Source organism: Balaenoptera physalus, assembly GCF_965194825.1.
Source record: "Balaenoptera physalus genome assembly, chromosome: 4".
In the NCBI taxonomy this organism is placed as follows: Eukaryota; Metazoa; Chordata; class Mammalia; order Artiodactyla; family Balaenopteridae; genus Balaenoptera; species Balaenoptera physalus.
In genome coordinates this window covers 135,804,460-135,829,176 of record NC_138891.1, presented here as the reverse complement: position 1 = coordinate 135,829,176, position 24,717 = coordinate 135,804,460, and the positions used below count along the sequence as shown (strand labels likewise).

At 40.8% G+C, this 24,717-nt stretch overlaps 2 protein-coding genes across 9 annotated transcripts in view; both read right to left on the bottom strand.

The window, feature by feature from the left end:
- MRPS6 (mitochondrial ribosomal protein S6) overlaps positions 1 to 19,995 on the bottom strand; it is a 64,024-nt gene extending 44,029 nt beyond the window's left edge. The window contains exon 1 of the mRNA XM_082459143.1: positions 19,861 to 19,995. Coding sequence (XP_082315269.1) covers positions 19,861 to 19,905 — 45 coding nt within the window. The 5' untranslated portion in view covers positions 19,906 to 19,995. The remainder of the gene's footprint in view (positions 1 to 19,860) is intronic.
- SLC5A3 (solute carrier family 5 member 3) overlaps positions 1 to 20,817 on the bottom strand; it is a 34,426-nt gene extending 13,609 nt beyond the window's left edge. For 2 of the 8 annotated variants that reach the window (XM_082459113.1, XM_082459114.1), the window contains exon 1: positions 2 to 288. The gene's annotated coding sequence lies outside the window, so the exon portion shown is untranslated. The other 6 variants (XM_082459109.1, XM_082459108.1, XM_082459112.1 and 3 more) reach the window with 6 other exon arrangements.
- Positions 20,818 to 24,717: the final 3,900 nt, after the last annotated feature.

The window sequence follows — 24,717 nt, the reverse complement described above, 5'->3', positions numbered from 1 at the left end:
CACACAGATAAGCCTAGCTCACTGGTCAGAAGGGCCATTTCAAGTGTCTCTCTTCTCAACGGCAATACTTGACCATCTGTCTCCTCAAGAAGCGACAAACAGCCAGAGTGCTTTTATGTTTGTCTGGAGGGAAGGTGGAAGGGGCTATGTGTTGCAGTGGCTGCTGCACCAGCCTATCTGTTCAAAGAGCAGAGGGCTCAGAGACAAAACAAGCCCTTCCTTCTCCGATCACTAGGAAGCACTGCTAAAATAAACAACACTTTCCCATTGTCAAATATGATGCAAGTAAGATACCTAAGCCATATTCCGCTCCATGATGAATGCTTAGACTGGTCTAACCCCTAACTTCCCTAGAACAGCTGGCAGGTAAGCTAGAGAGAAAAGATGTTGGGCCCAAAGGAGAGGCAGCAGGAAGACGCCAAACACTAGCTCAAGGCCGAGTTCTCAGCTCTTTCTGCCCCTCAGATCCTTCAAAAGCCACTGCCAACAGTCCCCATCTCACTGGATACCATAGCAGTCTGTGGACAGATTTAAGATTTTTCCAATTTAAACAAAAAACATCCAGAGACCAGCACCTAGTAAAGACTGGAAAAGGAAACAAAAACAAAAACAGATCAAATTAGTTTACAGAAAAATATAAAATACTATAATACAATGCAGCCAAATTTCACATCCTAGTCATTAAGAGAGACTGTCACAGCCTTTTAGGAGATGAAGTGTGCAATTCTTAAAAAATGGTTCCAAATAAAATATACAAGTTTTGCATATTTTTTCTCACTCTTTTAAAAAAGTAAACATTTCTACAACAAAAATATAACAAACACTATCCAGAGTTCCTTTATTGTTAGAAAGAATATACATGGAAAAATTTTTTCTCCAGCTAAAATGAAATTTTTTAATTTATGTTTTTATATTTCTAGGACTAAGCTGGTTCATGGTTCAGATAAATCCCTTAAGTGAGAAATGTGGGACAAGTAATAAAGTAGGTATAGTAATGATAAGTATGTGGGTTGGCTCCTTGGTAGTGCATTTTTAAGAAAACGATTATTTCTGTAATGAGAGTAATAGACGTAGAATGTATAAAGAAATGGTCCCCTAGTTATGATGGCCAGTGTAAGAAATTGAGCTGATTTCAATCAAACACAAGGGTGTTGTGAAACAGAGAGACTCTACCCAACAGGAGGGCGCTTCTGTCTCAGAAAGCAGTGTTTTGTTGATAGTTCCGCGCAAAATTAAAATACCATCTTGGTACATGAAAGTACTATTTCATTTACTTGGATGAATTAAATTACAATTAAAGAATTAATCCAAATAAAGAAGTGTACACAAATATTTGCTGTGTTTGAACTATAAAGAGTAAAATAGCTAAGACCAAATTTAAATCAGCTATTAAACCCCTTCAGGTAATATAATCAAAACGTAATTAGTTATGACCAAATCTAACATCTCTCTTCTATTATCTAGGGAGAACATATAGTTTATCTTCCAAGCTAGGAAGCTATTCTGGGACATTGCGTAAAATCCAGGATGTATGGTCACTCTTAAAAGAAAGTCATCTGCCATAAAAACCAAACAAAGAACAAGAAAAACAAACCTTAAAGCCATCAGGACTGCAAGTCATAATAAACTCAATGAGGCTCGTGAACTACCAAAGAGTAGAACAAAGTGACCCTCAACGTGACCAAACCACAATCGTTTTAGCTTTGGGGTCGATTTAAAAACCAAACATTCAAAAGGACAAACTGAATAGGCAGAGCCCACTACTGTCAATAGTAGGCTTGCCAAGTCTTGCTCATTTTCTGATTCGATGGAAAATATTCCCTTTACTAACTAGTAATTTAAGGGGTACAGAACACACCGACACGTCTGAAAACTTACATGTGTAGGTGGCATGGTCAAGAAAGCAGACGAGCTTTGAAGGGCTGGGGGTCCAAGCTCTGTCACTTCCTAACTGCAGGATCTTAGGCAAGTAATCTCTATGAGCCTCAACTGTCTCGTCTGTAAAATGAAGGCACCACGCAGCTCCTAATGGTTTAATAAGGAGTAAGTAACACCTAGAAAGTGTGTTGCCCAGTGCAACAGGCAGGTGCTCAGTAAACGTCACTTCACTGTCTACAACTTGCATAGACTGGAAGTGGTGATATCGACTCCTTTCAAATTAAACTATCAACGATACCCCAGGTGTTTTAGGAGCCTCATAGAAGTTATTTATAGATAAAAAGAACTAAATAAAATAATGTATTAAATATGCAGTTCTGTCACAAATATTTTAAACAGGCTCCCAACCAACTCAACTATTAGCTCCTATCTACATCACTTCATTCAAGTTAAATACAAAAAAACTCACTAAATTTATATAAAATTCTACTTACGGACTTTTCAGACACATTTTCACTTTTGTTATCTTGATTCAAAGTCCAACAAAGCAAACTCCTCTAGTGGAATAGGTTACTGGCGCTTGGTATATACATACTCATAACAGGGCCCTCCTCAACCCTTGCTTAACTTTAAAAATGTAGAGCTTGGCTATGATAGCAGTTTATCAGTGACACCGAAAGGAAAATGAGTGTTTCTAATACAACAGATATGAATTCCAGCCAATTTTAAATTACAAGTGGAGCTGAAGACATGTAATCATATAATAGTCCCTAAAACATTTAAGGAGCTTGCCCTTAAATTTCTTTGGCAAAACATTTCTACTATACCTACAATCTTGCTGTTCAAGTTTTTGGAAGTATGCAAGAAATGTATGAAACCGTGATTGAACTCAAATGGCATTCAAACTATATTCTGAGGGTTCCTAGATGGGACACGGTGGTGTCCCATCACAGGGGTGGGAGGTGAGGCAGAGTGAACAGGGATTTAAGCCCCCCTCCAGCAACCCTCTACCAACCAGAATGGCTCTACTTTTAGCAAATTATTGGGGGGTGGGGGGTTAGGAGGGATGGTTTCCCATGTAAGTAATCCATTTCTTCAAATAAAATCTTATTCACCTAGAAAAGTTCATAAATCACCAGATTTATCATTTCATCCATATACACACATCCCCCAAGATACAGTCATTTTAATTTGCTTCTACGAATGTAGAAGTGTGGCTCACCAGGGGTCTTTTGGGTTTTGTTTGTTTTTCGAAAGAAGTCTCAGCAATGAAGACCTTTTGGGTATGGGGGTAAATTTGAAACTACTACTGGTTTCAATCTTTATGTGGATGATACCAGAACATGTGTATGGAGCAAACTCCAATAACCTATATTTTTTGAGAGAAATGAAAATGTAAAGTAACGGAGTAGTAGCGCCTATGATACCATATCATGTAATCCCAATGACTAAACATTTTGTGTTACCTTTTAACGGGAAGAATTCAAAAGGCTCAGCACTATTTGCTTGCAAACGACTAGTTATCATAAATGAGTTATAAATAATGGAGATAAAAAATAAATACCTGGCACTAAGTCTTAACACCTTGTAGGTACTGTGCCTAGAGTGCTGTATGCATTACTTTAATCCTCACAACAATTATAAGATAAGTACAATTATTATGATCATTTTACACACAAGAAAACTGAAACCAATGAGGTAGTATAACACTCCAGGATACAGTTATTTGTGTTTACATCTGGATTTGCACTCCCATCTAGGTTTAAATTGCTTCTTCCCTTAATCACTATGCAACACTATCTTTAACGAAAAGGACATTTATTAATAGAAACAAACAATATTAATAAAAGATCATTCAATATCACCCATGTTTAAAAATTTTGAGTTTGCAGAGAAAACAACTGAGATGTATATATAACAAGTGTTAACGAAAGAGACTGCAAAGAGTGTAGAGGATAAAATCCAACTGAAGTATTTATGTATGATCATTTGTGATGAATATATGTATGAAGAAAATGAAGAGATTCAAAACAAAAAGAAGTCCCAGGCACAGGCTTCTTATGTAAGTAAAAACACACAGAGCAGGAAATTCGGCTAGAAGATCAAGGCTCAACCAGCTTCTCATTCTCCAAGTCCAAGGCTTTTGCCTCCATTCTCTTTTTCAGTGTTAGAATTAAAAAATTAAGTCTCAAAGTCTATTCTACATCTGACCTTGTTACCACAGGCTATATGAATCTCAGCCTTCCCTCATCTGCTAACTCGTACATCCTTAAGACATTAGGTTAAGAGAATTGGCTATATGATCTATAGATGTGAGTGCTCATAGCAAAATCTATGGATCACGTCCTTACTGAATGAAGTGTTTGTAACCACCTATCCTTTTCCTTGGGAGTATGAATAATTTGGCTCACCCCCTTAAAGCTGTTCCACTCTCAATCTTCCTCACCTCAGAGAATGGTGACTCCATCCTTACTATTGCTCAGGCCCAAATTATCAGTCATCACTGAGGGCTTGCTCACTTTCTCTCTCAACCCACTCATAATCAATCCATTAGCAAAATCTGTTAGCTTTCTCTCAAAAGATATATCCAGAATCAGACCACTCAGAATCTCAACCACTAGCACCCTGATCCAAATCACCATTCCATCTCATCCGGTTAACTGCCCTAGCCTCTTAACCTGTCTCCAAGCTCTGGCCCTTGGCCCACAACAGGGCATTAACACAGCAAGCAGTCACCTCTTTACTCACAATGCACAATGTACCAAACATGCCTCGGGACCTTGACACTGGCTGTTCCCTATGCAGGACACACTCTGCACCCCCAGATTTTCACAAGACTTGCTCTCCTCTCATTGTCTTTGCTCAAAAGTAACTTCCTAACCATCTCAATCTCTCCTTATCCTCCTTTATTTTTTTCCACAGGACTCAACACCTTCTAACATACTATACAACTTCCTCATATTTACTGTCACCTCACTACCAAAATGTAAATTCCATGAGGGCAGAGACTCTAGTCTCTGATGCTCACTGATGTGGTCTGTGTCTAGAACACTATCTTGCACACTGCAGGTGCTCAAATGTTTAAATAAATGAATCAAATATTAATGACTAAACACCTGATCAAGAGTGTTAAACTTCCAACACTCTATACAATTATCAACAGTGGGGTTTTTTTAAAGCAGAAAGAGAAGGCAGATTAAAAGGCCAAGAAGAAGTAAAGCACTTCCTCCCCTACCAAAGTGATCTGCAATCTCAAACAGCTCTAGTTGAGTGTAGAATGACAACAAGACAAATCAGACTAGGCAAGCATGCTGCCCTTTGTTCAGATAAAAAACTCAAAGGGCCATGACATAGTAAAAACCTGTACCTGGAGCCACCATCTCATACTACCTACCTACCTACTTCCCTTCATTGTACTAACCCCATTTCAGAATGCGTTCCAGATTCTACCTCTTCAATTGTCAGTATCCATTTCACAGCGTGCAGTGATACATGCTTCGTGTATTATGGGTGTTTCCATGCAGTCACAAAGGACAGCCTGGTGTGCGCAAGCAGCGCTTCCCTCAGCTCTCTCTACACAAATTCAAGCATCCTGCTGATGTCAACGCATGAAGAACCTCTCCCATCTCTGCCTCTCCATTACACTTGAAGAATTAAATGAAAAAGTTACTTTAATAACTAGCGCTTACCCCAACATTAGTGCCAGGCACCATTTTTAAGCTACATGTACCGGACCATTTAATCCTCACAAAATCCCCAAGAGGTAGGCATAATTACCCCCCAATTTACATATGAGAAAATTGAGGACATATTACAGAATTACTAAGGAAGTCCAGAACCATCCTCTGTGAAGTAAAGATGAAGAATGTATCCTTTTACAACTCTCCCCAGGAAGGTATACATAAAAAAGTAGAAATAAACACAGGTCAGAAAAAAATCTGCTCATCGATACAGAAGGAATGATGCAATCTGAGAATCACCTTTCGTAATCCCTAATGAAATAATGTCCCTAGGCAATGATTGCAATGGATGCTAGAACCCTTAGGTGAAAGAAAGTTTGATAGGAACTTCAGAATGGATGCTTGAGGCTGTCAACATCTACACCCAACAAGAATTAATCTTATCTCTAAAGGCAGACATGAATGCTATACCTAGGAACACTTGCAAAAACATCAAGTAAATACAACCTGTGGATGTTGCTTGGATTCAGATTCAAGCAAATCAACTGTAGAGAAACAACTGAGACAATTCAGGGCAGTTGAATATGGATATTAGATGTTAAGGAATTGTAGTGAGGTGGCATAAAGGCACTGTGGTTTTCTGTTTTTGTTTTTTAAGCCCTTACCTTTTAGATACATGATAAATATTTACAGGAGAAATTTTATATCTGCATTTGCTTTAAAGTACTCCAGCAATAACTGATTCTGAATCATCAATAAATGCTAAATCCAGTGGAAGACTGCTGGAGAAAAGAATACTGAGTCTCAATCAAGTTTGTCACTCCATAAATCACTTAATAATTACTGAAGGAAAAAAGGTACATTTATAATGAAGCAATCTGGTGGATATCACCTAAACCAAATAATTGTTTGACATCCCCAACAGTGGGACAAACTGACATCCCTATGTAACATTCCTGCCAACAATGTTTAACCTATCTCTAATCATGAGAAAGCAGATAGACAAATTCAAATTGAGGGATTCTCCAGACCAGAGGGCCTGGACTCTTCAAAGTGACACTGTCCTTAATGACAAAGGCTTGAGAACTGCTCTAGATCAAGAAGACTAAACAACAACCAAATACATGAGCCTTGACTGAATACTGGACTGAAGAACTAAAGGATAACACTGGAATAACAAGGTAAATTAGAACACAAATTGAACATTCTATAATTGTATTGTATTGATGTCAAATCTGAGTGTAATGGTCATGCTATGGTTAGGAAGAAAGTCCTTATTCCTAAGAAAGGCATGTCAACAATGCCTGCAACTCTCAAATGATCAAAAAAGAGCCAATACAGCAAATTAGTGATCTAGGTGAAAAGCATACAGGTGTTAACTGAATGGTTCTTATACCGGTAACTCTTCTAAAGGTTTAAAATTTTAAGATAAAGTTAAGAAAATATAAAATACTCCAGCAAAAAAAATAAATAAATAAAGGGAAGGGGTGGTAGAGATAAAGCAAGAGTGGTAAACGGTGATAACTGCTGAAGCTGGATGATGGATACAATACGGAGATTCGTTAAACGAGTCACCTTTACATATGCTCGAGTCCACATCTTAATTCTCACTTCTATAAAATGGGAAAAACATGTACCTCAAGCCAACTTCATCAAGATAGATTACTAGATAAAAGTCCTGTGGGAAAAAAGTTAGCATTAAACTGTCATATGCTGTCAATTCTTTCAGGAAAGGCTTGAAGACGACCTATAAAATAAAAGCCTGCTGAATTGAATGCCATGTTAATATAACCACTCCAAGACCTCTGCACTCATTCCTGCTCTTCTGCCCGCAGTTAATGGCCATGGCTCGCTCCCTCACTGAAGTCTCAGCCTTGCCTGAGCACTATAATGAAAATATAAGGCCACATTTGTCCCCTTATTCTGCTGTTTCTCTTCACAGCATTTGTTAGTTTGTCTCCCTCATTAGAATGTAAGCCTTATGAAAGTTGGAACTTTGTCCTACAGTTTACCACTCTATTCCCCAAACACATGGTAGTGCTGGCACCTACTAGGCACTCAAAACAGATACAAAATACTTCCTTCAGTCTAAGGGGACTTTATAGCTCTAATACCAGTACAGTGTACACTGTTTTCTACAGATGCAGTGATCAAAAGTATAGCTTCTAGTTTGAGACTGCCTTTAGGATCCTGACTTGGCCCCTTGCTGAGCTGTGTGGTCCCACGTACCTTTCTGCTTCAGTTTTTTCATGTGTAAAATGGAGATCACACTATCTAACCCTTAAGATGGCTGAATATTCAAGGGGTGGAGGGAATACACACACACACACATATATGTAACACACACACACACACACACCCTGCTTAAACCAGCCACTAAGAATTAGGTATTACAAACCATAAGATTTACAGATGTCAGACATCCAACCAGGTCAACTTGGTGGTTTACCGTCATGTTTTCTGTTCTCATCCTACTTGGTTCCAATTTTATGTTCCTAGAAGAACAGAGGCCAAGAAGTTTCTCATTTTTCCATGAGACTGAGGCCAGAAAATGTAAACACAAGAGTCTTCCTGGTGGACCAGATTCTAATTCTCCCAGGAGGCCAAGTCATAAAATAGAAGATTCTGAAATTGGGATGTTTCCTCAGGCAGATACTTTTGGTTAGAAAATTTTAAAACCTTCCAATCTTCTCCAAGGTTTGGGGAATACAGGATTTTCAAGAAGTAAACAACAGGACCATAAACAGGATAACTTTAACAGAATTTGGAAGGACTGGAAGAAATTATGCCCTGAACTGAACCTAAGAAGTGAACATAAAACTGAGGCACGGTTTTGTAGATTACAAATGCAGCTGGATTTTTCTCTTACATTTCAAAGATAGAACTAGTAGACTGGTACAAAAATCCAGAAAAATAAGATCAGAAGTGCTTTCCTTGGATGTCAGAAGGTAGGAGATCTTGAAATTATAAGTAGCTTCCAATTATTTCATCCTAATCAGATAAAATATTTAATAAAGGAAATATTAGAAGGAATTTCTTTTCTTCACTTTAATCTCCTTAAACTGAATTTCCACAAAGTCCTGGCCCTCAGTCTATACATAAGAATGGCATTCCTGAGACCAATCATGCTACTAGTCTGCTGGACTAAAGATCATCCCTGATGGAAACTCGGTGTCTAAGGTTTTCAAGGTAGTATACTTCACAAAACTGCTTTCTCATGTAACTGTCAACAAAACAGAAGGCAAGCAGTATACCAGCACAAAAGAATGACAATCAAAACAACCTACTACTGGGTCATATATTTACTTAATAATGGTTGAAGCAGTTTTTTTAAAAGGACACTTAAGTACACCTTCCCTGCAACATACGCCTGGCAAAGATCTTACCCCCAAATTTCGCTTTTTATTCAGCAGCAGAAACTCACCTTGAATCCGAATCAAAACCAGTACTGAACAATGTCTTATATTCATAATTTGCACACAGGACACCTGAACAACTGAAAACAGGACAGGTATCTGGGACTTTGGTCCTCCATCCTTCTAATACAAGCAAAGACTACACATGGGTTCCCACACGAGGACCTTCCCAGCACCTGAAATCCAAGCTCAGCTATGACCTGACCACCACACAGTCAATGTGTTCTCATACTGAAGTACATCCACAGCAATCTGGCTGTTATAGCTGCACTTGGGTTTCTACACCTGACAAAATTAAAGCATTGTAATAGGCAAGGTAGGTGTCAAGGAGACACTGAAGTCTAAACAAAGACAAAACCAGGAATTTTTTTTTTTTTTGGCAGCGCCGCATGGCTTGTGGGATCTTACTTAGTTCCCTGACCAGGGATCGAATCCACGCCCTCAGCAGTGAAAGCACAGAGTCCTAACCACTGGACCGCCAGGGAATTCAAAACCAGGAATTCTTGATGCTAGGACAGAAGCAGGGAAATGCCACTTTATGAGCACTGAGAGCTCCAGGTCGAGGTTTTAAGTCCCTACCTTCACTTGCAATTCCATTTTTAAGCTCTCATCCACATCAACCTCTACTGAAATGTTCCCAAAGTGGGTAAGGATTCCCTTAACTAGGGCATTGTAATCATAATAAAAATGATGGGGGAGAGGGATGGGAACAAATCAACTGTACCCTGGACTTGAAAGGTAGGGAAGAACAAACTGGACCTGAGTTTATTTGCAATCTGCTGTTATGTATCTGGAGTGGGAGTGGGGAAGTAACAAAGACAAAAAGGGAAAGTCAGTCAAGGTAATGACTTGGCTTCCATTCCATGGAAACATGAAGCCTGGCCAAAAATTATAATATTGTATCATCCTCTTGTTCTATCCTCTGACTAGAAGAGCACCTAATTTCTTTCATAGTAATACTATATTCCAAGGATCATGTGTCATATAAGCTAATGTGAATTTCATAGATATACCCTGAGCAAAAAAATGTCATTTTCTAGATAAAGCAGTCTTTTCCAGGAAGCAGTATTTCAAACCTGTAAGACTTTAGTACAGTGGGTGTAAACCAAACTGTACTAAGGCATGCTTAAAATAAGCAATCACCCAGACATCTAAAGAAGAAGTAGACTATGAATACCAATCGCTGACAGTCCACACTAAGTCAATACCTCAGCCTCTGTGCAACTCTCTGAAGTCTGTACGTACACTTAGCCTAAATGGGCATACATAATCCACGAGTCCAGAACTAGAAACTGATACTACTTTTAAGACATGAACATGTTTGCCATTTACTAATTATTAGTCCTACTGTAAATCAATGACCAATTAACAAGATGGGTTCTGTCAATGTGTGAGCAGCAAATTTTGTAACCTAAATGCTAAAAGAGTTCTAAAGGCAATTAAGGATGTCTTTAAAGAACATCTAAAGCCCATCATCTAAATCAGAAATTACAAGATGGTAGCCATACCTGAGCAACAGATACATTTCCTTAGGTCCATGGTGCTTAAATATTTTTAGTTGTGACATCTTAAAAATCAGACTTCCTGTAAAATCTGGATTTCTGGCTAAGAATAGGATAGAAAAGGACAAGCTGGCAAAATCTGGCCCACACTCCCCATGGCAATAATAGACTGTAGTGGTAAGCACCAGCACCACCAGCATGTGTGTACACACACACGTACACACACACACACACACACACACACACACACACACCCTACCTTCCCCCCACCCCTAGCAGCTCTACCATTTTACCACAGGCCCACTTAACCCCTTTCAGTCTTGAATTACAACACTCCAAACTATGACAAAATAAGGAAAATAAGGCTGATTCATACTTACCCAGTTTTTAAAACACCGTAGTCAAAAGAATTCAACATATAACCTTTCTATTTCTTAGGCAACTTTGTTAAACAGCTTTCATTAACTCGTGAATATATTTACACTTCACATTGCCATCTCCAAACACAATGAAAATGATTTCAAAGTTAGCAGCATTACTATTCGATCTTCTTGGTCACATTCTTGTTTCTTCATCCACTATTATACACTCACACACACACATATTTCTCTACCCTGCTTCATACAGCACCCAATACCCTACATCATCCAATATTTCATTATGCAGCTTCAGAGTAAAATAATCAGGTAGAAAAAAAGTCACAAATTAAGTCTGAAACAAAGTTGGACTTAAAAAACTGACAGTTAAGTATACATCAATACAAAATGTGCATTCTCTTGTAAATGGTCTTATTTTTGACTTGGATCACAGGTACCCCTGGCTTACAAGACAATTATTTAAAAATCAATCAAGCGTGTTAATGAATGTTAACATGTTAATGTTAATGAAACATATACATTCCAGCAACATATGCTATGATGTTTAAAAAATAAAATAATACTGTTGTATTTTAATTCCTTTACAAGAAAAAAATCTGTACCAATAGGAGTGGAAAAAAATCTCTCAAAATCAACAATTAAAAGGAAAGATGTAGTTTTATAATACATTGCTCCATCAAAAATGAAAAGTAAAATACTAACTGAAGATATCACGGAGCAGCAGAAATCAATTAGGCTATGATCTATCTGCTCCATGTGTTGATTTTACTGAAAAAGGGTCATCCCTAAAGATTTAGCAATATGCAATTAGCAATCAAACATTTACTGAAGATTAAAATACTAAGTTTTCCCTCCACCTGCCTCAAATCACCTTGACACTTAGTCTATCTAAAGTAATTCTTTTAGATTTTTCCCTGTTCTTCACTTTTCCCAACCTTCTCACTTAAAAAACACATTAAACCTAAGTACTAGTTATACAAGGTCAGATGAGAGAGATGAACACAAAGCCCAGTTGCACACCGTTTAGTTCTTGATGAGGAATCCCACTGCACTCAGCCTGGCAAAGGCCAGTAGCTGCTGAATAAACGCTGCACATCTGTCTGACAGACAGGCCGTTCCAAGCAGTGGAGTTCATTCATGGGCTCCCTCACACACACATTCTACGTTTCACGGATGCAGAAGCTAGACCTTGCTTAATTAGCATGCAAGCTATTATGCAGTATGGCTCATGTTCACTAATACAAAAATTTCTGAGCAAGTACTATATTCCAGGTTTGATTCAGTCTTGGATTCTGGTAGCTCACACATAAAAAAATTTATCTTTTGGAGTCTCTTCATTAAGAAAGTGGGAATAATGGAAAACTACACAATAAAGTTTGATAACTTGCCTGAGATCACAAAACTACTTTCATGACACACTGAACACCTACTACCTCTAAGGTCGTGTTACCATCTTATCTTCAAAGACTCTCCAACTGAGGGATCACTCCCATCCTACAGACAGAAATGAGGATCCAAGAGGGTTAAGACTCCTAGGATGCAGGTGCCAGGAATCAAAACGAGGTTCACTGTTTCTAAAGCTCTTTCTGCTGTCCCAGTGTCAGTTCTTTGTTTATTCCAACATAACACAACCAGGATCTTCATTTCGGATCTTAATTTCTTCCATTCATTTAGACAACAAAAATCGGAGCACTTATTGAAGCAAAAGCCTTTGTATCCAAAACAATCATATACAAAAGTAGTAAGTAAAAAAGGGATTAAAGCTAAAATAGGAAATCAAAAAATCATACATACATAACAAACATTTTATCTACATTTAACACATGAATGTATTTGTCAATCTTAACATGGGGTCAAGCACTTGGAGAACGGGATTAATGATGTGGTGCTCCTTGCTGACCGAAGTTCCTGCTGCTTGATCTAAACTGTATCTATAAATGCATCATCTACAATCTCCATTCCAGTTTCATTAAAGTGGAAAGCTTTAAGAAATCTTGTAAAGCAGTCTACATACAGAATCATCCTGGATTATTGTTATTCTTTCTCCAAAACTTTGTTATTACAGCCATATCTAATTCTACAGCCGTTATTTTAGTGACTCACCTTTATCAAGTTTTTCCAAAGAATCCAACTTGGTTTTCAGGAAAAAAAAAAAAAAGTTTGCACTCATTTCATCGGTTTACATATTTAAATTATTATAAAAGCAAGATTACCTGCCATGAAATAGTCTTCGAAATCAACACAACTTCTGATAAGCATACAACTCTCTCAGTGCAAAGTGCACTGACTTGAAAGCAACTTACTAGCACAAGAGGTCAGCATGCTATCTCACATTCAAGAACTGTTTTAGACAGATAGAAGAGGAATCCCCATAAGGCAGCTAAGTGAATATCAACCTTGTGTGCAAAGCAGAGCAGAGGACAGAAATGAAACAGACCTGACCCTCAAGAACACGTAACCTACCAAAGGAGGTATGAAACATTCACCAATTAACTGTAATACTAAGTAGAAAGTGGTCCATGTGATAAGACACGGAAACACACCATGCAAGTCCAAAGGAAATATTATACTCATAACAGTGCAGGTCCTCAATATTTGTTTCATGTACCAGATGAGTTAAAATGAACTTGAAGCATGTCTTCATGGAGATGATGGGGTAATACAGGAGGGCGTTACAAGAAAAGCAGTGGCACCAAAGGAAATAAAAGGGAATGGTATTTATAGGGATCTACAGCAATTCTCTTTACTCAGTACTATACGAAATGGAGAATGAAAGAAATTGAGAGATGAGGTTAAAAAAAAAAGATTGGAGTCATATCACAGGTGGCCTTGGATGCCAGACTTCATTAGGAGTATCTTTGAAAAAGAGCACATTTCTGAATGTGCTGTAATTTGGCAATGGTGTTGACACAGTCAACTGATATGGGACGGTAATGATGTAATCAAAGAGACATCATTATACAATGCTTTGTAACAATGGTTTGTGTTATTTTCTTTAAAATGCATCCCAATTTAATTCTTTCAAAGTATCTCAAGAACTTATATTCTTGCACTCCAAAAAGCATATTTACAGGCATTGATTATCCTCCCCCCCAGCAATATGTTAGAGAGACCACCTAAGAAACTGCAAGAATCCAAGCAAGAAACATAAGTAGTTCAGCTAGGGCAGAGAAGAGACTATATGGGATTGAGACTGAAGGAACAAAGAGTTGGATTGGTTCAGCCACATGTGACAGAAAACAGAAGCCACGAACAGAAATAAGTTAGACAAGTTTTGGGGTAGGCAACTCATTAAGTTTGAATCACATTGAGTTTGCAGAGCCAAAGGAACATCCAGGAGGCTATAACCAGCACAGAAGAGTACAAAATACCAGCGTTCTTGGCTTGTTACCAAAAAAAAGGCAAACCATATGAAGGTTAAACCACATGAAAGCAAAGGTACAGTATATAGAGGGAAAGGAAGGAATCAAAGCAGAAATCTCAGAAAACAGCACCATAAGAAGCTAAGAGAAATGGTGAACCTAGGAAATTATGTGTAAATAAGGGGTCAGCAAATTTTTTTTGTAAAGGACCAGATAATAAATATAAACAAATGAATAGAGTTATGTTCCAAAACACCTGCATTTATGGACTCTGATATTTGAACTTCATATAACTTTCATAAAATACTCTTAATTTTTTCCCAACTATTTAAAAATGTAAAATCCTTCCTTAAGCTCACAGGCCATACAAATGCAGGTGACAGGTTGGATTTGGCCTGTGAACCATATAGTTTGCCAACTCCTGCTCTAAGTACAACAAGGATAACAGGACTGGATTAACTGTCTTTTTCTGAACTTCTGAGGGTAGTTTTTCCTTTAGATAAATTGATAACTTACCAGACATTCATTAAATTTGAATGATTTCTTTAAATCTGACTAATTCCTTAAATGTGATTCCCCTAAGAAATTAACTACATGTGTTGGTAACATTCCTTGTTGGTTTAGAACTGCCTTCCACTAAAAAGATGTATTCCTCATCTTCAACAGATAAATTCTACCTGAACTACAAATACAGTGAAGGTACCAGATGAAAAACATTACTTCAGAATTTCCTCAATGCTTTCACACTTAGTTTTCTTTAAAGTGATTTTATAATCTAAAGGTGAGAAGATTCAATAGCAGTCTGCATATGAAACATGTAGATTCTAAAAAGCAACAAACAGCTGTACTGAATGTGTGAGTCACGAATAACAAAGAATAGTGCAGAATGTCAAACTTCTGACAAGCAGTCTTCATACATACAAACCATGTCTGGTGAGGAAGGATTCCTTACCCCCAAGCCACTCCTTGTACCTTAGCTGTAAGCTCAGGGGCAGGAACAGGACTCCTTCTTCAATCACTTGCTGCGGCAATAAGCTGTAACCCAAGAAAACTTTAGTACCAAGTGAAAGTACAACATTGCCCAAAAGGCTCAAGTCTTTCATTACTGGATAACTATTTTAAGTTGTCTGATTTCAAGTAGACAAAACACAAAGGGTGATTATTAAAGATACAAGCTACAAGCTAAGCTGTTAAGGGAGGGCTCACAGAAGGAAAAAGAGACTAACTTAGCCATCTGACAACTAGAACAAATATGTTTCCATTTGAACTTCTGTCTGCCACCAACTGACAGCAAAAGTATCACTAGCTCCTAGTTATCAAATGTTGCCAAGCAAGCCAAGCTACAATGACCTAAGGTTGGCCAGTTCCATACTTGAGTTCATTATTAGACCCTATGCCTCCAAAAAGTATCTAAAATGCAAACATTTTGTAGCAATTACTTTCACAAGATCCTAAACCTGGGCTACAACTCTAGAGTACACAACTTTTGCCAGGTTTTCTAACTGAAAAGGCTTGACTGAGGAGAAATAGAAGAGACTCTTCACTGCATTATCAGAAAACCTACTGCTTTGTACAGTTTTAGGAATATCACTACACTTCTATTTCTAAACTTATAAAACCCAGGTCATAAATTAAACTCAGTACATCGTAAAACTCTTTACTTACAAATAACTATTTCAATGTTATCGTAAAATTTAAAATATAATCTGATTTTCAATGAAATTAAAAATGAAGGATATTAAACATAAAATAACTTGCGAAATCTCTTTTAATGAAAAAGAATTTGATTTCCAAAGTAGCTATCTACTTTTATTCCTATTTGAAAAATTATGCAAGAGGATATATAAATGCTATTTTATTGTACACACCTATATTCACTTAGAATTAAACTAATTATTATTTAAACCATTAACCTTTAATTCCTAAAAATTCCTACGTAGCAATGAGAAGACTTCAGGAAAAAATATTTTCCCAGGGCTTTCACAACTCTAAATATGCCAATTGTGATCATCCTCTGGGCAAATGTGCTAAGACATGATAAAGTGTTCCTAAACTAAGTAACCAAAATATATAAATGTCCTGCATAGATCTTTTTTTAACCTCAAAATTCCTCTTCCTGAGCCTATCCCAAACATAAAATTTTCTACGAAGTTCACACAGCTTTTCAACACAGTATGTGGCTTTAAAATTCAAAAATTGTCAATTCAATCTATCTTTTACCTAGCTGAAATGAAATACCAATGTGTTAAATCAAATTTCAAAGTGAAATCAAAGGACAAAAGCCATTTCTCAAACTCTCAGGGGACCTCAGAAATCAGTGTCATATCTCACCTACCAAATGCATGAGCCCTCCTCCTCTACCTACCTAAACATTCCCACTGCAAGAGGTCAGGGTAGAGGTGGAGAGAAAACTCACCATCTCACAGGCAATTCGTTACTTTTTCAGTTGTTAGAAAAGGTTTTCCATATGCTGAATTGAGACTGCCTGGAACCCTGCAGCTTGTGATCTTTCCTCTACAGCTATGTCCTTCCATACTACAGCCTTGAAAACCGTGTTTGCCAGAAAGGAATAAAACTCTTACGATGCTGACCTTTGACAAGACTTTTCAATACCTTTTTATTCTGGAGGCACTTCTACCTAACGATCTACAACTGGTCTAAGCAACCACCTTTTCAAATGGCTTTAGTCATCACCTTTAAAAGTCTGGTTTCACAACATCCATTACTCTACCGCATCAACTTTCAGAATTAACCACATTTATCTACTTTTCACGCTAAACTAAAAATAGGGGGAATACAGAAAGACAACTTTACATACACACGTTTTAATAAAATTCAAGCTAAATGGTACCTGCAAATAAATTTCTTCTTGGGAGGGCTGGTATCTACATTCGTAAGTACACAAACTTGAGAGCGCAACACAAGCAGCGATTCATTATAATGGACTCCCAATTGCAAACTGGGAAAAAGACAGCACTGAAACTTCTAAGTGACTAACACACAATTGTATATAGTTCAATAAAGATTCATTCTATATACTACACCCTGAAATCTTCCAATGGGGACTCCCACAAGAGTCTGTGCTACAATGCAGTGGGTCTTTAACACAAGAAATGCTGTGAGAGCCTCAACACAGTACCTGCATCTTAAATTTAAAATCTCTTCTATGCTCAGTTTTCACCCTAAAGAGAGGAGGAATGCTCTTCAGGCCTACAGAGTACCACAAAAAAGAAACAGGAAAACCTCTCTGGGAATCCAAGAAAAGACTGCAACTTCCACATCTTTTACAAGAGTTGTCTAACATAGAATATTTCCTCAATTCCAAGATACATAAATGATCTGAGGAAGGTGGGAAAGGAAAATAAGTCACCAAGGGGTACACCGTAAGAGGTATACATTTCAGAATCTAAAAATATAAAAGATATGCATCTTAAAGTTGAGGAGTTACATAGAATAAGCTACCTGCAGGCGGAACTGCAAACCACTGCATATTAGAAGGAAGGCTTCCCCAAAGCCTGTCAGAGATATACAAGCTCATGGTGGCATTTTTCATTCATTTCCCCCGAAGTATGGATCTTATTTTAGGATCCAATTTCCCCAAATGGAAAGCAAGCAAAACTGTTCAAAACCAGTAAGTCTTTGTGTTCGTTACCCATTGACAACCTACTCAAAAACAGGTTTTATGAACAATACAAAAAGAGAAATTTGTTGTTTAATCTTACTTTATTTAGGTCAAGGATCTCTTCAACACAACTTCATCATTGTTACAATATCCTTATCTGTAGCCATGGAGGCCTCCGCCTCCAGGGAGGAGTTCACCTTGATTATTTGCAAAGGGCCCCTGCCCAGCTTCGCCAGGATTTCAAGGAAGGTTCATTAAATTATTATTTTAACCAAACTGTACTATGTGGCTTATGTGAACTGGAGTAAGAAATGTATGATCCACACCAAAGACTGTGAATCCTGGTTGTTACAGGATACCAAAAAAAAAAAAAAAAAAAAAAATGGAACACAGAGGAAATACATTTAACTAACATACTTGAAGCTCTGTTAACAAATGTACAGTACTTGGCAGCTATGCTAAAGACAAAGAAGAGTTCTGAATTTTCATTCCAAAGGTTTATGGAATGAACAAATACTATGTCTATACGTTGTCTCAAATACATTGTTTAATGATACTTGTTTTCTCCCTAAAACAAGGTGAAACAAAAGAAATTTCAGCATCTCCATTTCCCAGGTTCTGATAGCTCCTAAAACACGTAACTTAAAGGGAGGACTTAAACAACTGCCACATAATTTTAAATGTTTCCTTTTTAACACTATGCTTTTCTTTTCCTCATTGTTCCCATTCTCTTTAAGCAGTGTATTTCAGTATAGAGGGAAGAGGGCCAAGAAAGCGGCAATACTCAGGAGGCTGAACAATGCAATCTTACCTTCCCCCAAATTCAGGGAGAACAAGCTTGGGGACACAATGGCATGCCTGACCAGACTCTCCAGACCTGATCAAGAGACACTGGTGTCTTTTCCACTTTACAGTGTGCAAAGAACGGAACGATTTTCTAATGCTCTGTGATTGGCAGCGTTTCAACAGCGCTTGGACCAAGACCCCAGGCTTAACTTCCTAACAGCTCCTTTTCAAAACTGACCCAAAACATAGAATGTGCCCAAGCCTCTGGCGCTGTAGGACGCTATCTTCCCAAAGTTCGAACATCGAATTATTATCATTTTTATCATTATACCTGGAAGGGAAGGCGGGGGGAGGAAAAAAAGCACACACCACACTCTACGTTACCGAATTCACGGAAGAATGGGGATTTCGGCGACGGCTTGAGGAGTACCTGACCCAGAACAGAGAACGAAGAGCTGCCTCCGGGCCGCGGGTCCCTGTCCTCGGCCACAGCGTTACCTGGAGTGAACGGACTGCAGGATCGCTTAACATCCCTCCAAACCTGAAATCCTCTACCTCAACAGCAATCAAAAGCAGAGGGAGCCAAATTTCTTCCGGAAGGCGCAAAAAAGGCCACAACTTGGATGAATGAAACTGGGCTAAGGGCACCCGGAGCAGGATTGTCGCTGAAGTCAGAAAACGAGAAGTCAAAGATTTTTTTTTTCACGTGAGAGCCGGTTCTACGCGACCGTGGTCCAGACAATCGCACAAACACGCTTTGGAGAAGGTTTTATTGAGCGCGGACGGTTCCGGGGCGGCCGGCGGAGGCGAGGCGGAGGCGGGTGGGCGGCGGAGCTGGGCCGGAGCGGGGCCGGAGCGGGCGGCAGCGGCGGGGCCGGCGACGAGGCAGCTTCGCGACGGCGGGAGCGGGACCCGGGCCGGGGCCGGGCGCTGGCGCGTGTCCTCCCGCGGACCTTCCACTGGACTCCCGCGGGCCGCCCCGCCCCCCGTCCCCCGCCCGCCCGCCAGACCGCCCGGCGGCCGCGTGCGAGGCACACCCTCCCGCGGCCGCGCGCACGCGGCCTCGCCGGGCCGGTCGGCCCCACGCGCCCCCTCAGCGCGGACGCCCGCCGCCCGCCGCCCGCGGCCCCGGCCCCCTCCGGCCGCGCGGGGAGGGCGAGGAGGGCGGGGGGCGGCGGCCTAGCGGCTGCGAGGGCGCCCGCGCGGGAAGGCGGGCTCTGAGGGGAAGGTCACTTACCCGCTGCATGGCTTTCAGGATCAAAGCCAGCTCGTAGCGGGGCATGCCCGAACGCACAGCTCTCGGCTCCGAACCGAGCCGGCTCCCGGGACGCAGGAGGGCTGGGACCGCGGGGAACCGGACAGGCAGCTGGGCCGGAAGGCTCCCAGGCGGCGAAAGCACGCTCCGGCCGAACGAGCCCGGGCTTAAAGGCTCTGGCAGCTGCGCAGACGAGCCGCCACGCCCCCTCGGCGAGCCACGCCCCCTCCGTAAAGCGGCTGCGCCGCCCCCCTCCACAGCCGCGCTCCACGCCGCCCGCGGCCCCCGCCGGGACCCCCACCGCGGCCCCGCAGGTGCTGCGCGGGGGAGGAGGCACCGCGGGTTCGGCCGGGAGCCTCCAGCGGCAGCCGCACGCCCCCTCCGACCCTATCGCCGCCGCAGCCGCCGCGCTTGCTACGTACAGTTCTCGAACCAGCTGGAACTTTCCATGCCTTCCGTCTCATCCTGGGCGGCGGGCGAGCCTGCGCCCCCGTGTGCGCGTGCGCTGCGGTGCGGTCTGGCTCGTGCGCGCGCCTCTACCCCGCGACTTCTCGGTGCGAGGGGCCTGCTCCGTGGCTACGCTGCTCCTTGCGGGATCTCGGCCGGACCAGGGGCTCTCCCCGCCCCCGGCCGCGCACCCGGGTTCCAGAACGTTCCCGCTTCGGTCTGCGTCCCCCACCCGCACTCCGCGGGGGATAGCGGGGGCGGGGGGGCCGGCTAGCCCTCGCGCCCTTGCCCACAGCTCTCCGTTCCAGTGCGGCTGCTGGCGCGGCTTCCCGGGGCCCCTCCCCCGGCGAAGTGGGCGCCAGGCGCAGGCGGTGGGCCGCCGGGTTCGGATCGTGCCCATCCCTCGCCGGCTGCCTGACCTTGGGCAGGCTCCTACAAAAAGGGGATGTGAAGGGCACCTACTTCACAGGGCTGTGATGCGTCTGAGTGAGTTGATGCGTCTGAGTGAGTTGATGCTCTTCAACCGCTGAGAGCGATGCCTGCACAGACCGGCATTTGTTGTTTTATTAGCACGGTCTGACCCACGTGTTGTTGCTAAGGATAGGCTAAGACTTTGGCCCAAATGTGTACTGGGCGTTCATTTAGAGAACCAGCTGAATGCTTGGAAAGCCACTTAGTAACTGTCCGGGATCGTGCGTGCCCTGGAAGGAGTGGAGCCTCATCCTGCGTACCCCTTACCCCCGCAAGCACGAACGCAGAGCTCACCTCCCTCCAGCCGTTGGCTGTACTCTCCCTGGCAGGAGTTGTACTAAATGCATTTTTCTCCAGCTGCACTCTTTAGAGATGGAATCCCCTGCAACTGTAGCCTCTGCCCATGCTTGCCCCATTAAAAGGGTCTGTAGGCGAAATGTCTGTCAACTTTTAAGTGCTTTAATAATAGGTGAAACTTAGTACTAACTATGGATCAGGCACCACGCTACGATTTTTACATTGCAATGAGGCAAGAACTATTATTAACCCCACTTTAGGGATTTAGAAATACAGGCACGCAAAGGTTATGATAGCAATAGAGACAAAGTTTGGATCCAGACTATATGGAGACTGAGCTCATACTCTTATTCAGTAGATGTACTCTGGGTGAACCAAGAATGAGGCCCTTTGTCACCTTATCCAGACACCTTACTATTTCTCATCCCCAACCTCCCATCCATCACCAGAGATAAGGATGGTTTGAACACAGACTCTTCTGTGATACCTGGATTTTAACATTTTCCTTTCGTGGACTACTCCACCACACGTATTCTTCCGAAGAGAAACCATAGAAGTATTAATACAAATTACCTGGTTAGTGTAATTTCGCCTTTGGATATAAAGAGTAGAATATTGTAAATAAATAAAATAAGGAAGTAAGGAATTTTCTGGACCTTCAGAAGTGAGTTACAGGTTTCCCAGGATGATCCCTACTTCAACTGTCCCTCCTGTCATCAATCACATGTCCCCGTTTGAATGAGAAAATGTGGACCCCAAAGGAATATGCTGAGCCAAAGACCAGGGCAATACCATGAGCTGACTTCAACTTTTAGCATTCCACCTGGGAAGCGCCACAGTTTCCCCCGGTGCCCAGGGGTGAGTGAGAATCTGGCTGCTGCTTCTCCTCCTCCCTCTAACCTGAGAAGTAGCATAAGGAAATTAGCCTGATTGCCTAATGCTTCAACGCAGTCAGCACCCCCAACTCTCCCAAGCTGGTGGCTGCCTGAGGGCTCATTCCATTTCTTCTGAAAAGGAGAAAAAGGAACATCGTACTCCTTTGTTTATTTGTTTTTGTTTTGTTTTTTTTAAAAACATCTTTATTGGAGTATAATTGCTTTACAATGGTGTGTTAGTTTCTGCTTTATAACAAAGTGAATCAGTTATACATATACGTATGTTCCCATATCTCCTCCCTCTTGCGTCTCCCTCCCTCCCACCCTCCCTGTCCCACCCCTCTAGGTGGTCACAAAGCACCGAGCTGATCTGCCTGTGCTATGTGGCTACTTCCCACTAGCTATCTACTTTACGTTTGGTAGTGTATATATGTCCATGACACTCTCTCACCCTGTCACATCTCACCCCACCCCCTCCCCATATCCTCAAGTCCATTCTCTAGTAGGTCTGTGTCTTTATTCCCGTCTTGCCACTAGGTTCTTCATGGCCTTTTTTTTTTTTTTTCCTTAGATTCCATATATATGTGTTAGCATACTGTATTTGTTTTTCTCTTTCTGACTTACTTCACTCTGTATGACAGACTAACTCCATCCATCTCACTACAAATACCTCCATTTCATTTCTTTTTATGGCTGAGTAATATTCCATTGTATATATGTGCCACATCTTCTTTATCCATTCATCCGATGATGGACACTTAGGTTGCTTCCATGTCCTGGCTATTGTAAATAGAGCTGCAATGAACATTTTGGTACATGACTCTTTTTGAATTATGGTTTTCTCAGGGTATATGCCCAGTAGTGGGATTGCTGGGTCGTATGGTAGTTCTATTTTTAGTTTTTTAAGAAACGTCCATACTGTTCTCCATAGTGGCTGTATCAATTTACATTCCCACCAACAGTGCAAGAGTGTTCCCTTTTCTCCACACCCTCTCCAGCATTTATTGTTTCTAGATTTTTTGATGATGGCCATTCTGACCGGTGTGAGATGATATCTCATTGTAGTTTTGATTTGCATTTCTCTAATGATTAATGACGTTGAGCATTCTTTCATGTGTCTGTTGGCAATCTGTATATCTTCTTTGGAGAAATGTCTATTTAGGTCTTCTGCCCATTTTTGGATTGGGTTGTTTGTTTTTTTGTTATTGAGCTGCATGAGCTGCTTGTAAATCTTGGAGATTAATCCTCTGTCAGTTGCTTCATTTGCAAATATTTTCTCCCATTCTGAGGGTTGTCTTTTGGTCTTGTTTATGGTTTCCTTTGCTGTGCAAAAGCTTTTAAGTTTCATTAGGTCCCATTTGTTTATTTGTGTTTTTATTTCCATTTCTCTAGGAGTTGGGTCAAAAAGGATCTTGCTGTGATGTATGTCATAGAGTGTTCTGCCTATGTTTTCCTCTAAAAGTTTGATAGTGTCTGGCCTTACACTTAGGTCTTTAATCCATTTTGAGTTTATTTTTGTGTATGGTGTCAGGGAGTGTTCGAATTTCATACTTTTACATGTAGCTGTCCAGTTTTCCCAGCACCACTTATTGAAGAGGCTGTCTTTTCTCCACTGTATATGCTTGCCTCCTTTATCAAAGATAAGGTGACCATGTGTGCCTGGGTTTATCTCTGGGCTTTCTATCCTGTTCCATTGATCTATATTTCTGTTTTTGTGCCAGTACCAAACTGTCTTGATTACTGTAGCTTTGTAGTATAGTCTGAAGTCAGGGAGCCTGATTCCTCCAGGTCCATTTTTCTTTCTCAAGATTGCTTTGGCTATTCGGGGTCTTTTGTGTTTCCATACAAATTGTGAAATTTTTTGTTCTAGTTCTGTGAAAAATGCCATTGGTAGTTTGATAGGGATTGCATTGAATCTGTAGATTGCTTTGGGTAGTAGAGTCATTTTCACAATGTTGATTCTTCCAATCCAAGAACATGATATATCTCTCCATCTATTTGTATCACCTTTAATTTCTTTCATCAGTGTCTTATAATTTTCTGCATACAGGTCTTTTGTCTCCTTAGGTAGGTTTATTCCTAGATATTTTATTCTTTTTGTTGCAATGGTAAACGGGAGTGTTTTCTTAATTTCACTTTCAAATTTTTCATCATTGGTGTATAGGAATGCAAGACATTTCTGTGCATCAATTTTGTATCCTGCTACTTTACCAAATTCATTGATTAGCTCTAGGAGTTTTCTGGTAGCATCTTTAGGATTCTCTATGTATAGTATCATGTCATCTGCAAACAGTGACAGCTTTACTTCTTCTTTTCCAATTTGGATTCCTTTTATTTCTTTTTCTTCTCTGATTGCTGTGGCTAACACTTCCAAAACTATGTTGAATAATAGTGGTGAGAGTGGACAACCTTGTCTTGTTCCTGATCTTAGTGGAAATGGTTTCAGTTTTTCACCATTGAGGACAATGTTGGCTGTGGGTTTGTCATATATGGCCTTTATTATGTTGAGGAAAGTTCCCTCTAATCTTCCAACAAACAAAAGCCCAGGACCAGGTGGCTTCACAGGCGAATTCTATCAAACATTTAGAGAAGAGCTAACACCTATCCTTCTCAAACGCTTCCAAAATATTGCAGAGGGAGGAACACTCCCCAACTCATTCTACGAGGCCACCATCACCCTGATACCAAAACCAGACAAAGATGTCACACAGAAAGAAAACTACAGGCCAATATCACTGATAAACATAGA